This window comes from Hippocampus zosterae, chromosome 12 (assembly GCF_025434085.1).
Source record: "Hippocampus zosterae strain Florida chromosome 12, ASM2543408v3, whole genome shotgun sequence".
NCBI classification, from domain to species: domain Eukaryota; kingdom Metazoa; phylum Chordata; class Actinopteri; order Syngnathiformes; family Syngnathidae; genus Hippocampus; species Hippocampus zosterae.
Window position 1 is genome coordinate 5,031,731 of NC_067462.1, and position 14,859 is coordinate 5,046,589.

General features: G+C 43.3%; 2 protein-coding genes across 3 annotated transcripts in view; one reads left to right on the top strand and one right to left on the bottom strand.

Moving 5' to 3' along the window:
* The first annotated feature begins 1,466 nt into the window (after positions 1-1,466).
* Positions 1,467-11,209, top strand: LOC127611986 (glutamate decarboxylase 1-like). Of its 2 annotated transcripts, none has more exons than XM_052082811.1 (17): positions 1,467-1,771; positions 2,091-2,395; positions 3,371-3,433; positions 4,102-4,260; positions 5,576-5,818; positions 5,919-6,009; positions 6,428-6,540; positions 6,654-6,769; positions 6,870-6,949; positions 7,066-7,120; positions 7,668-7,784; positions 7,886-7,950; positions 8,936-9,014; positions 9,093-9,242; positions 9,347-9,454; positions 10,519-10,608; positions 10,737-11,209. In XM_052082811.1, exons 2-17 carry the CDS (start codon positions 2,320-2,322, stop codon positions 10,908-10,910), a joined length of 1,779 nt encoding a protein of 592 aa, XP_051938771.1. In that variant the 5' UTR covers positions 1,467-1,771; positions 2,091-2,319; the 3' UTR covers positions 10,911-11,209. The 2 variants fall into 2 exon arrangements, with proteins under 2 accessions (XP_051938771.1, XP_051938770.1); XM_052082810.1 differs by having other exon boundaries at positions 2,135-2,395.
* The window catches only part of LOC127611984 (electrogenic aspartate/glutamate antiporter SLC25A12, mitochondrial-like), an 81,542-nt gene continuing 68,914 nt past the window's right edge, over positions 2,232-14,859 (bottom strand). Inside the window, exon 19 of the mRNA XM_052082806.1 lies at positions 2,232-2,309. The gene's annotated coding sequence lies outside the window, so the exon portion shown is untranslated. The remainder of the gene's footprint in view (positions 2,310-14,859) is intronic.

Sequence of the window (14,859 nt, forward strand, 5' to 3'; positions counted from 1 at the left end):
GTTGAAGTGAGTTGAGGCACTCCAATTAGACAACGGGCAGTGTTTCATCCCCATCTTGCGCCATGTTGGTGCCAAGCAAGTACAGTATGTTGAAGTGAGTTGAAGAGCTTCAATGAGACAAAAGTCGTGCTCTGCTGCCATCTTGTGACATCTTTAGGGTATTACAAAACAGGGGATCATCTGGGTTTCCTATCCCCCGAGAAATTCCAAGGGACCGTAACTGACACAAGCCCATAAAATATATTTTGGATTTCCTTCGTGGGGCCCGAGATTCCTGGTTGCCCTCCCTTGAGCAAGGTACTGTTTTCTGCGTTCACAGCTGAGTAGATACTGTAGCTCCATGTTTCTAGTTCTTGAGGACATGATTTCGAGGTACACGTGACGTCTGCTGATTTATTTCATTCTCACGGCTCCATTTGGATTGTGCCCCATCTTGTGGACATATTTGAGCAGCTCTTGAAATGAGACAGAAATGGACTGAACCTCGCTTTTCTTTCCTTTTGTTTTTCTTTTCTTCCAGCGGCAGAGAGACCGACAGATAAGAGACTGAGTGGTTCCGGTAGCAGCCTTTTAACAACAACAACAACAAAAATTAGACCCTGGGGTAATCTTTCTTCTGAGGGTCTACAATGAGAATTTAGGGCTTAGCATGTGCGCAGTCGACCAATTCTGCGACAGGTATGCTCCCAGAGGGAAAAAAAATGAACGTCAAGGGGCCGGAAATGGAATTATTGCCTGTGTGTCACCTCGTGGCTGTGGAGCTGTCCGGTGCTGAAAACACAACCTAAGCCTTAAAAAGTCGATTTATTGGCGTCACTGGAGTGCTCTCAACACTTATGATGCGTCTTATGATGACAGCGTTCCACATTCAGGGCTCTATTAATAATTAGGACCACTTGAGGACTGGCGGACGGATGGATGGAATGAAGAGAGGCCGTAACACATCAGTGTGCCGCGAGAGGTGATTGGAAGTTAGGCGAAGTTATGTATTTCCAACAAATATTGCATCGTTGCGCAACTCCCTTTTGCCTGTGACGTTACAACGACAAGCCAAGCAGAAATGCGCCGTCCACTCGTTTGGAAGAAGGTACGGAATGACCGGCGAAAGGGTTGGTTGCGCGCCGGTTGATATTTGGTTGCTTACTGCCATCTAGCGGACACTTTTAATAGGGACGCTCGACAATGTCTCTGAAATGCCTTTAAAGTGGGGGGAGCAGGCACGTCCTAAATCACGATAAGCAACGATGACGTCATCTGAAACCAAAAAAAGCGCGTGATCGTTTCTGGAATACTAAAGGCTTTTGATAGTATTGGGGGAGGTGGGGGTGGCGGTGGGGGGTACGATATAATAAGCGATTGAAGGATAGATTGTGGCTATATGTCATTTTTTTTCTTTAAATGCTCCTCCTCACTCAACTCACACACACCATCCTCTCGCCCCCCCCCCCTTCTTTTCACATTTGTTGCTCCACCAGTATCAAACTTGAGGTCCGTGACGGGGATTCGGAGGAGAGCATCAATTTCCCCCCCCCCCCCCCCCAAAAAAAAGGAGAAAGTCTCACTGAGCTCAGAAGAAGAGAGAGAGACACGCAGATAGATCCACGCAGAGCAAGGAGGCGAAGGTAAGACAAACTCCCGACCAAGGTTGGAATGACTCGTCATTCGTGGGCTTAAATGTCAACTCCAGCCTGGACAAGGTCACCTTGCGTGGCATCGCACGAGTGGAGGAGCTCAAGTCGACTTTGGACTGCGCCTCGTCGTCACGTCAACGGTGAGTGCGTGCGCACGCCAACTCGAGAAAATTATTTGTGCACGTGCTGTAACAGGTGGAGGGGGGGGGCTTTGGCGGCATCGAACTCCCTTTAAAAATGGATCGGATACGGTTTGTGCACAGTTTGCTTGATCAATAATTGAAACGGTGTGTTATTATTTTTTTATTTGAAACATGAAGGATGCACGTTGGCTTTGCCAATAGAATATTTTGCCCCAATTGCGCTTTAATCAAACACTAGATTATAAAACGTCTGCGGGTTTTTTTTTTGCACGCACACAATGCAATTTGGTGTAATTTGAAAAATCTTTTGTTTTAGTTGAATCAAAACAACACATGTGGATTTTCTTCTCTCCCGACCAGTGAATCGTTCCTCTCTTTTTGGATAACCGCCCCACCAAAAAAAGAGACATTTTTTAAGCGAGAAAGAAAACGTGGATAAAGAATTTTTTTGTTGTTGGGGTTTTTTTCCTTCTTTTGGTTTTTGGGGAGTGGGGGTTGGGGGGCGGAGAAGCTGAGGACTTTGGCTCGGAGTCTGCTCTGGATTGATGGCGTCTGCACCGTCCTCTTCTTCCGATGGCGATCCGGATCCCAACGCGACAAATTTACGGCCAGCGGGCTCAAGTAGGTGCACGGCAGATAAAAGGCGATTTCACGCGTGTTACTGAGGCCGATTTCGTGGGTCATTCATCATTTCCATTGGGGTGGGGGGGGGGGGGGGTTAGAGAGGGAGGCGGCGAAATGGGTTCTTTCTTTGCTGCATTACGGACCCGCTAGACATTATTATTATTTTTTAATTATTATTAGTCGTATTATTATTATTATTATTATTATTATTGTTGTTTTTGTTGTTGTTCCGTCTGCCCGTGTGGCGAGCGGGCCACATGGATGCATGAATGGAAAGAGACCCTAAAGTGGCAATTAATTGAGCCATATTAAATTGGCCTTAATGGAACACTTGAACATTTGCAGCCCGAGGAAATATTTTTCCAAGAACAAAACAAGACTAGTGAATAGCATGCGTGTTCCTGCCATAAAAAAAAAAAACAACAAAAAAAAAAACGAACTGTGTGTATTTGTGGGTTTTTTTGGGGGGCTACATTTTTTAAAAATACATTTATGGGGTGTATTTTAAATGTTTCATATAGAATTTATTCTAATTGCGACACCCTGATCCAAACAGCTGAGCACAGGCCACTGATTTGTGTAATGATCCGAAGCAGGGGGTTAAAATGTGGATTCGCTGTTGTTCGCACGCAGCCACCTCCACCACGAAATTGCTCTTTTTTTTTAGGGGAGGGGGGTTACCATTTGATGGCCCCTCCCCTTCTCTCCGGTGGCTGCCAGTCCGCGATAAGGCACCGGTGTTGTCTTGCACCTTTTTTTTTTTTACTCGATGCCATTTTGAAGCTGAGGGATAATTAATTTCAAGTTAAATTAGGTCATGGAGGGGTTAAGTGTGAAGGGCCCACGGGGAACCATCGAACGGCTGAAATCACCCAAGATGTGCTCGTTTATCCTGACTCGTTATCGCCATTTGGTTAAAATTCCATATTTGCTCTGTCAATTTATTGCGCTGACTATTTTCTCTGCATTTAGGCTACGACGCTTGGTGCGGAGTTGCTCATGGATGTACGAAAAAATTAGGAATGAAGATTTGTGGTAAGGCTGCAAAAATGAATTCTATACTTTTTTTGTGGGGTGGGGGCTTACATCAAAATGCGCACCAAATGATCGATTATGTTCTATATCGCTGTTGAGTGGGAGCTGATGAAACAAAAGGAAGGAATTAGCGATGGATTTTACGATATACTCCCCGAGAGTCAATTTCAGCCCCCCCGATGCGAGCTGACACATCCCATAATAGTGACTGCCACGCACCGGTGGGCTGGAACACTTTTTGACCGACACGTTCCGCTGCTTTCATCACGACCGTTTAATTAGCCGGCGGTCTTCATCTGCATCATAAAAGACCACATTAAAAAAAAATAAAAAAGACCATCAATAGATTTGCACCAAACAAAATCTCCAAAGGAACTGCGCGCGCTATTCAGATTGTAATTCTTTGATTTATGAACAGCTTTTTTGTGGGCGATCTGGGATCTGCTGCGTTGGAGACTCAAATGCGAAGCTTGACTACGAATTGACGGGCAGCGGTTTGTTTATAAGCTGTGACGTCATCGTGCCCTCCCTCCTCCCACCCTCCTCCTCTCCCGGCCCACAATAAGGGGCCCTCCTCTTCGAAAAGGGCCCCGAGAGGAGGAACACGAGTTGAAAAGCAGCAAATTGGAGTATTTTCCATCATGTAAACACGCCGCGGACTGTGTTAGGTTTCCTGCAGAAGAACAACAGCGTGGAGGACCGGAGCAGGTTCGCCGGCTCGTTGAAGGAGCGCGCGGCCAGGAGCCTCATGCTTGCGGGCGACAACGGCGGCGGGTGCGCGCGCTTCACGCGCACGGAGACGGACTTCTCCAACCTGTTTGCCAGAGGTAGGGAAATCTGCAGCCTTAAAATTTAATTGTATTTTTTTACTGTCGGTTTTATACAGAACCCATTTTGATAAATTGGCATGACGGGGGGGGGGGGGGTGCACACAATATAGCATCCAATAGGGTTGTAAATAGCACTTATTTTCATGATCAATTCATCTGTAATCTGTCGACTATTTTGCCGATGAATCAAGGAATTAGGATTTGGTTACTGGTTTAATAAAATGTCAGAAAATGGGCAAAAATGTTGATCATTGTTTTCCATTTAAGACCACGTGCTAAGTATTTGTACTTTGGTACATCCCAACACTGGCCTTCCTAAAATACACTGGCAGGCTGGCAGGCCAAATTATCTTGCACGAGCTGATGCAGTGAAATCACCCTGTGTGGGTATGATAATGTACTTTTGATTGACACTTCCAGGAAGATATTTCGAAAGCAATGTGTTTTTTATGATGCTTGCGTTCGTGCCAAACTTGACTGCGGTCATGAGATGGGCAAACTTTTACAAACGCTTAATGCAATGCGGTTCTACACCACGGAAATGTCACATGAATTCCAAAAGTATCTTCGTAAAGCCATTTTTTTTGGGAGGGGGAGGTGATCTTATTAAATTTTGCAAGTGTACGTAATGTTCTGTAAACAATAGTAAACAGATCTTATTTTTGGTGAAGAAATATATTTGAATTTGAGCATCATGCACATTTCTTGAAAGAAAATGATGGACTTCTTGACTTTTGATGTGAACACATAAAAAAAAAATCCCTGTAATAGACACTTAAAGAAGTGTGTAGGTATCACCAGTGGGACTCTGGCTCCCTCTAGTGGAATAGGAAAGAATCACTGCTCAATTACGCTTCAGTTGTATTTAACTTGGAAGTACAGAGATGCGTCATGTTGCCATGGTAAAAAAATAGTCACCATTCTTAGATTTGCTTGTGTTCTGAAACTATTGTGGTAAAACCAAGGTTGAACCTTTTACCCATAAGAAAGTGTCAGGAAAAGCTTTTAGCCCTCATTTAACATGAGCTTGACCGGGATCGGTTCATTCTAGTGATGAGGGTGTGCACAGTTATGCAAGTTTTTTATTTTTAATTTCCTATCTCAAAAAGGTCACATTCATGGTGTAGTACATTTTAAAATAATTTATCTGGGTCTCTTTTTCTATATCACAAGAACCTGACATTTATCAGGGATGTGCACACTTTTTATATTTATGGTGTTAAAAGTTGCAGGAATAAAGCCGAATCTCCTATGCCCCATCTTCGTATTTAGTACGTTCTATTATGGAGACAACAGTTGAGTTCTTTTGCAGAGCTGTTACCTGCCAAAAATGGAGAAGAGCCCACCATGCAGTTCTTGCTGGAGGTGGTGGAAATCCTCACCAACTACATCCGGAAAACCTTTGACAGGTCCACCAAGGTCCTGGACTTCCACCACCCGCACCAGCTGTTGGAGGGCATGGAAGGCTTCAACCTGGAGCTCTCGGACCAGCCCGAGTCCCTGGAGCAGATCCTGGTGGACTGTCGGGATACTCTAAAGTATGGCGTGAGGACAGGTGAGGGGGCGGAGGGGGCGGGGGGCAAAGAGGCCCCCAGGAGCTCAGTTGTTCGAGCGCTATTGACCTTGATGGTGTTTTTGGATTGGTCAATGTGCAGGTCATCCCAGGTTCTTCAACCAGCTCTCCACTGGCTTAGACATTGTCGGCTTGGCAGGAGAGTGGCTCACCTCGACGGCCAACACCAACATGTAAGCCTTTTTCCGAATAGAATTGGATCTCAAATCAACATTTTCCATTGAAATGAATGCAAACGTCAAGAATCCGTTTCAGACGTTCACCATAACCACCTCCAATGTTTCCAAAAAACAAAAACAGCACTTATTGTACTGTATAAAAAAAAAAAACAGACAGTCATAACATTAGGAAATAGAATGTCCAGGCACACTGACAAAGAATTTGTGCTCACAATCACACCAAGGGACAATTTTGAGTGTTCCATTCACGTGACACGCACGTTTCGGGAATGTGGGAGGAAACCGGAGTACCCAGAGAAAACCCATGCGGGCACGGGGAGCACCAATAATGATAACTTGTAAGCTGATAACATGATAAGCTGTCCACTGCAGTAACTGTCCCCCCAACCCCCCCCCATTTTCTCTGTCACAGGTTCACCTATGAGATCGCGCCCGTCTTCGTCCTGATGGAGCAGCTGACACTGAAAAAGATGCGAGAATTCATCGGCTGGCCCGAGGGGGAGGGGGATGGAATATTTTCTCCAGGTAAGAGCGTAGCCAATGCGCTCGTGTCTGACTTGATTGGACGCGGCGTTGTCAGCCACGTGCGCCGTCGTGTAGCGATGGCCGCTGAAAGAGCCCATCTGGTTTTCCTGTAGGAGGAGCCATCTCCAACATGTACGGCGTGATGATTGCACGTTACAAGTTCTTCCCTGAGGTGAAAAGCAAAGGCATGGCAGCTGCACCTCGACTGGTCCTCTTCACCTCTGAGCATGTTCGTTCAACACTGCCGGCCGGGCAAGACTTTTTTCTTTTTTTTTTTTCCCTGTCGTGTTTTTGCGCATGAAATGCTGATTGAGACTTTCTTCTGGCAGAGCCACTACTCAATCAAAAAGGCCAGTGCAGCATTGGGCTTTGGGACTGAGAACTTGATTCTGCTCAGCACAGATGAGAGGTTGCGATTTTTTTTTTTTTTTTTGTATTGAGATGGAAATTGGAAGTGAGACATTCAATAGTTTGGGATTTTTTAGCTATCATAACGATTGCTGATGAGTGAATTTTCTTTTGCAGAGGAAGAGTCATTCCTGCTGATTTGGAAGCCAAAGTAATCGAAGCCAAGCAAAAGGTGAAGACAAAAAAAAAAAAGTTAGGAGATGGGTGATAATGGAAATGGCAAAACAGTAAAAAACTAAAAATAGAAAAATGTTGTGGATGTTAAGAGCATACGCAGTAACTAGACACCAAACTATGATCCCCCAAAACACTTGAGTATCATTTCAAACTCATCTTCCAACATGCTCTTGAGAAAAAAAAATGCAGAGCAAAAACAGCATCAACTCGACGAAACAAACACAACTCCGCTTAGCTTCATGCTAACAAACCATTTAAAGCACCATTGACGGGCTAACGAATCGCAGCGGCGGCACTGCGTTCTAACCGTTTAAGCAACTGGTATTTGAACACAAACGGTGGCGCAAAACACGTCGACAGATTATATAACAATCCTCGCAGGCATATCGTTTTAAAATCTTCAATGGATGTGTTCGTCATTACTCATTTGCAAATTTTCGAATCCCATCCTCGATGGATGTGATCCGATTTTTGTCCTACGCGCCGTCATTGGTATCCATCTGCGATTGTAGCATCATTACCGACTTGTCGTTCCCTTCCAGGGTTTCGTCCCCATGTATGTGAATGCCACGGCCGGCACCACCGTCTACGGAGCCTTCGATCCGATCGACGAAATCGCTGACATCTGTGAAAAATACAACATGTGGCTTCATGTGGACGTAAGGGATTTTTCCGTCCTATAAGTGTCAAATTAATATTTGAAAGTATGTGTTCTCACTCCTGGAAAAAAAAAACAAACAACAACAACAAATGTGTGCAGGGTGCGTGGGGAGGAGGTTTGCTCATGTCGAGGAAGCACAGACACAAGCTGAATGGAGTCGAGAGGTGCGGTATAACAGTTCACAAATTCAGGACTGGAAGTCTTGTCGCCCTCCCACGGTCCACTCCCCCCCAAAAAAAGGATTTAATGTACTATTTCAAAGCTGTTGGGGCGGGGGGGAATTGTGCAAATAAAACATGTCACGACCAAAAGTGATGATCCGATTACAGTATATCCAATTTTTACAATACTGGAGTTGGGCGGTGACAGATAGCAGGTATCGAGTCAATAGCGGCCTTATTTGAAGTTATCGAGTACTCGTTAAGGCTGCCGATACCAGTCGGTGATACTTAAGGCAAAAAAATAACAAAATTTTAAAAAGCAGACATTGAGTAAGGCCTCCTCAGCCGTAATTGGCTCGACTGCGGCACTTTGACACATTGCGTGAAAGGAAATGGCTGAAGTAAAAAAAACGAGTTTGTAAAATTTGAAAAAAATTTGAAAAAATTTTGGAAAAATGAAGCAAATTAAAGGGAGTTAGTTATGAACAAATGTTACTTTTACTGAAAAAATCTTTTCGTTTCATGACGTCACCTTTCACGGACTTTTCACACAATTATCATATTTTACGGTCACTTTCGAGTGACTTAAAAAGAAACGCCGGGCTCTGACGAGTTTCTGATGACATCATTCCGCATCGGCTCGTGATTGGCTGACATTATCTGCCGTAAAAATCCGTCCGGCACTGGTCGGTTTCTGAACTAAAACCTCTTATTTTTTGCAACGTAAAGAAACGCCACGTCATCAAGTATTTGCACTTTCTTACTTCCTGCCACGGGTTCTCTTGCGATTAGAGCGCCTCGTTGTTCGAAAAAAATCCAACCAAATTCTACCTGAGATTAAGCGGGGCTCAACCGCAAACATCCGTCAGGGTTTGTAAATGAAATTTGCCCCTCTGGCGTGCATCGCAAGGTTTTAGCCGCCACGGATTGGGGAAAACGGGGAAAACCGAGCGGGAGTCGTTAGCTGACGGGTGTGTGATGTGTGCAGAGCCAACTCGGTCACGTGGAACCCGCATAAGATGATGGGAGTGCCACTGCAGTGTTCCGCCATACTGGTCAGAGAAAAGGTGGGATTTGTGTATTTTTTTTTTACATTTTTTCGTAGCTTTTGAGGAGGCTTAATTGTCACTCTCGGCGCTTGCCAGGGCTTATTACAAGGCTGCAACTCCATGTGCGCCGGCTACCTCTTCCAGCCGGACAAGCAGTACGACGTGGCGTACGACACCGGCGACAAGGCTATTCAGTGCGGTCGCCATGTTGATATTTTCAAGTTCTGGCTCATGTGGAAGGCAAAGGTCAGCGTTGTTGCAGCTCCGTTTCAGAAGAATCTGAGAGAGCTTCTGGTGTCCGTCGTGTGAAAGACACTCATCAATATTTTTGTTTTTCGGACTTTTAAAAGGGAACGGTGGGATTCGAACAACATATTGACAAGTGTCTGGAATTGTCGTTATACCTTTACGACAAAATCAAAGGCAGAGAAGGCTTCGAGATGGTTTTCGACACGGAGGTGAGATCATTCAGAGTCTTGTATTACGTTCACTTTTCTTTTGATGGCGGCGCGGGCACCCGCGGCGGCTCCTCTTGTTGTATGTTGCGAGGGAAGAAATTTCATCTGTGCCGTTTACAGCACATTTGACAATAAGTTGTACTTGGATACTTCCATCCATCCATCCATTTTCCAAATCGCTTAATCCTCACTAGGGTCGCGGGGGGGTGCTGGAGCCTATCCCAGCCGTCTTCGGGCAGTAGGCGGGGGACACCCTGAATTAGTTGCCAGCCAATCGCAGTGCACACAGAAACGAACAACCATTCGCACTCACACTCACACCTAGGGACAATTTAGAGTGTTCAATCAGCCTGCCATGCATATTTTTTTGAATGTGGGAGGAAACCGGAGCACCCGGAGAAAACCCACGCAGGCCCGGGGAGAACATGCAAACTCCACACAGGGAGGCCGGAGCTGGAATCGAACCCGGTACCTCTGCACTGTGAAGCCCACGTGCTAACCACTGGACTACCGGGCCGCCGGTACTTGGATACTTGATTCCTTTAACTACAACATGAATGAGAGTACGAGGTGTCCCAAAAGTCACTACGCACTTTTTTTTTTTCTCACACGGAAATTATTAGTGACAATACATTAAGTGTTGCGGGTGTGAAAATTGTCTTTCCCGCACCCCCCCCCCCAAAAAAAAAAAGAAAGAAGCGTTCACAGAGCTAATTGTCCCTTGTAATGTCGCGCAAGTGAAAAATAGAAGTCAAAACAGTACAGCAAAATTATTTTCTTCACGATGATGCGCCCATTAATATTGTTGCCATGAACGGCAATAATTCATATTTGCAAGTTGTTTCAACCCGAATTACCGTTTTACGGCCCCAAAAATACAAGTTGTGTTGTTGTTTTCAAATTGTGTCCACTGATAATATTGCAAACAGTTTAGTGCCCTGCATCATAACATTTTGCCCCTCCCCCCTTGTAGCAAAACTGAGTTTCTGTTCCAGGGTACCTCATGTCGCGTCCCCCGTGAGCGCATATCAGCTTTTATTCTAAATGCTCTTTTCTCTTATCAGCCGCAGCACACCAACGTCTGCTTCTGGTACCTTCCGCCGAGCCTGCGCGGCATGCCGGCTGGTAAAGAGAGACAAGAGAGGTTGCACAAGGTAACCCGCCGCTTGAAAATTTTCACTCGGCACATTCATTTGCCAGATATCGTCGAATGATTCATTTGCGATCGGCTTTGTAGGTTGCACTACATTTTATAACATTTGAGTGTGATTTCCTCCAAAAGGTGGCGCCGAAGATCAAGGCCATGATGATGGAGTCCGGCACCACGATGGTGGGCTACCAGCCACAAGGGGAGAAGGTCAACTTCTTCCGCATGGTCATCTCCAACGCGGCCGCGACAAGTTCCGATATCGACTTCCTGGTGGAGGAAATCGAAAGACTCGGGCGGGATTTGTAAGAGAGTCCCTCGCGCGGCGCGAAATGTACACCTTCATATACACCGGAGGTCACATCATTAGGTCCGCCCGCACAATCTGATGAGCTCCCCGGACGGAGCACTCCCTGGATCAAAAAGGTTGACAAAAAGTTTTTTTTGGGGGGGGGGCGGTTCTCATGACATGGTGTACCTAATGTTATGGCCTGCGATTTCGATTGAAAGTGTCACCGGTATGTGAGCACCAATATGTCATGTATTCTATGCAGAATAGTTTAGAAAACGGAATGAAGGTAAAAAAAAAAAAAAAAGAAAGAGCACAACCTTCTAGCATTGACGTGTAAGTTATGCATTGCACAGCAAAATACGTACGTGTGTGTTGATGGCCCATGTTGTTTATGTCATGCTCAAATCAATCATTCCCCTTGGTGGTGATTTAAGTATAAACAGTATGGCGGAGTCAATGTAACACGTATTGTACTTATTTTGGCGGTCTTTTTTAGATATTGTATTGGATATATAGTACTGTTACAAAATATACGTTTGACGGTGACCAAACATTAAATGTAAATCAACCGTACTCTGTCACACATGTAATCGCGTTATTTCTTTTTTTATTTTTTTTTTTTAATAGCTCAATGTTTTGGCTTTTCATGAGTCTTTTATGTGCTTTCGTGAACCAAAGATGGGTTGAGTTCCATTAACGGACGTGTTTATTGCCCTGACGGATTTTTAGAATCACATTTATAGAATATTTTAACTGTGCAATACGTGTTGTGCTTAACTGTGCAAAGTTTTGTTTTTTTTTGGGGTGGGGGGAGAAAAGCACAATGCTACAATGCTAGCGACAACGATTGTTTCTGCGATTTCGCATTTGTCCCGAGTGGCAACCATATTGCGCAACATGCTGGCCAAAGTCACTCTTTTCTGTGGAGACCTTAAGCAGTATTTATCCTGAAGAATTTAGCGTGTACATTGTTTGCTGTTGTAATAAGAACCAAATAACATTCCGGGATCAGATGAAATGTCAATGTAGGCACTTTAACTTCTCGTTTCCAGAGTATTACTGTTGTAACTGCAGTTCTAATAAAGATGTGAGCTGTCACGCATCTGTGATGGGCGTATTTTTCACCTTATAACACTCAAGTGTTCACTGTTAGGAATCATCTAAAATGAAATTGTTGACCCTGAAGCAAAGATTCTGTGTTGTAAACACATTCAACATTTTTTTTTCAGATGTCCAAGTATGTTCAGTAAACAAATACAAAGCATAGTGAGTTGATTTCCATGGAGTTTAGGGCCAAATTGCAGAGAAAAAAAATTCTGCTCTTCTGCTTTAAGACAGCGCCCCCCTCTGTTGCTCTCCTGCAAGAGCATGAGACGGTTTATTCTTTTTTTCCCTAGGTGAGCCTATTTGGTGGCTGCGCCTGGCTGCGTTTTATTTTTGGACACTGGAGCGTTAGATGGACTGGTTGCCTGTGTGGCTTCTCTCCCATCCTCCCTCCTCCAGACAACACTTTGTTTCATGGTTGAGCGCCGCGATCATTACGAGCCTGCTGTCCCCGACTGCTTTTTTTTACTTACGCGAGCGCAGTAAAATTCACCAAAAAAAAAGAAGTTGATTTGGTTTATGTCTAAAAACGTGTAACGTAATCAGTCAACCATTGAGTCCATTTTTCATGATGCATCATTTTCGGTTTTTGCTGAGCGGCATTTCATGTTGGGGTTTTTTAATAGTGTAATCGGAAGCCAAATCAAATTAATGATTTCCAATCCTCAATTAATTGGTTTGCTCAAGCCAGTGAAATAAAAGGAAGATGACGTGGGAGTTTGCATGATGCTTCTTCGTCTTGAGTCTCTGGAGGGCTGTCTGCTGAACACCAGACCGTGAAACGTTTATCTGCTCCTGCAGCAGTCTGCTCGCCCTCAGTTTTGCAGCAGCAGCACAGGAAATAATTTATACAAGCAAAGTGAGGGGAGAAAAGGTTTGTTTGGTGATTTATATTTTTGTTCCAGGTGTAAGTCATTTTCGGTTGCCATTATGTTTTGTTTTTCAACCAAACAGACAAAGCCCAGGTAAGAGAGGACTACTTTAACGTACTGGTCCTAAGGCATTTTTAGCGGAAAAAAAACGACCATGTATAGTAAGGAGTTTTTTCAAAAAATAACGACCATGTATATATAATAAGGCGTTTTTAGCTGGAAAAAAAACACCATGTAGAGGAAGGCGTTTTTAGCCGAAAAAACCGACCATGTATAGTAAGGCATTTTTAGCCGAAAAAAACGACCATGTATAGTAAGGCGTTTTGAAACGAAAAAAACGACCATGTATGGTAAGGTGTTTTTAGCCGAAAAAAAACGACCATGTATAGTAAGGCGTTTTGAAAGGAAAAAAACGACCATGTATGGTAAGGCGTTTTTAGCGGAAAAAAAAAACGACCATGTATAGTAAGGCGTTTTTAGCCCAAAAAACGACCATGTATAGTAAGGCGTTTTTTTTTTCAAAAAATAACGACCATGTATAGTAAGGCGTTTTTAGCTGAAAAAACGACCATGTATAGTAAGGCGTTTTTAGCCGAAAAAAAACCCGACCATGTATAGTAAGGCGTTTTTTCAAAAAATAACGACCATGTATAGTAAGGCGTTTTTAGATGAAAAAAAACACCATGTATAGTAAGGCGTTTTTAGATGAAAAAAACGACCATGTATAGTAAGGCATTTTTTTTTTCAAAAAATAACGACCATGTATAGTAAGGTGTTTTTAGCTGAAAAAAACGACCATGTATAGTAAGGCGTTTTAAGCCGAAAAAAAAACGACCATGTATAGTAAGGCGTTTTTTCAAAAAATAACGACCATGTATAGTAAGGCGTTTTTTCAAAAAATAACGACCATGTATAGTAAGGCGTTTTTAGCCGAAAAAAACGACCATGTATAGTAAGGCGTTTTTAGCCGGAAAAAAAACGACCATGTATAGTAAGGCGTTTTTAGACGAAAAAAACGACCATGTATAGTAAGGAGTTTTTTCAAAAAATAACGACCATGTATATATAGTAAGGCGTTTTTAGCTGAAAAAAAAACACCATGTAGAGGAAGGCGTTTTTAGCCGAAAAAACCGACCATGTATAGTAAGGCATTTTTAGCCGAAAAAAACGACCATGTATAGTAAGGCGTTTTGAAACGAAAAAAACGACCATGTATGGTAAGGTGTTTTTAGCCGAAAAAAAACCACCATGTATAGTAAGGCGTTTTGAAAGGAAAAAAATGACCATGTATGGTAAGGCGTTTTTAGCGGAAAAAAAAACGACCATGTATAGTAAGGCGTTTTTAGCCCAAAAAACGACCATGTATAGTAAGGCGTTTTTTTTTCAAAAAATAACGACCATGTATAGTAAGGTGTTTTTAGCTGAAAAAACGACCATGTACAGTAAGGCGTTTTTAGCCGAAAAAAACCCGACCATGTATAGTAAGGCGTTTTTTCAAAAAATAACGACCATGTATAGTAAGGCGTTTTTAGATGAAAAAAAAACACTATGTATAGTAAGGCGTTTTTAGATGAAAAAAACGACCATGTATAGTAAGGCATTTTTTTTTCAAAAAATAACGACCATGTATAGTAAGGTGTTTTTAGCTGAAAAAAACGACCATGTATAGTAAGGCGTTTTAAGCCGGAAAAAAAACGACCATGTATAGTAAGGCGTTTTTTCAAAAAATAACGACCATGTATAGTAAGGCGTTTTTTCAAAAAATAACGACCATGTATAGTAAGGCGTTTTTAGCCGAAAAAAACGACCATGTATAGTAAGGCGTTTTTAGCCGAAAAAAAAACGACCATGTATAGTAAGGCGTTTTTAGATGAAAAAAACGACCATGTATAGTAAGGCAATTTTTTTCAAAAAATAACGACCATGTATAGTAAGGTGTTTTTAGCTGAAAAAAACGACCATGTATAGTAAGGTGTTTTTAGCTGAAAAA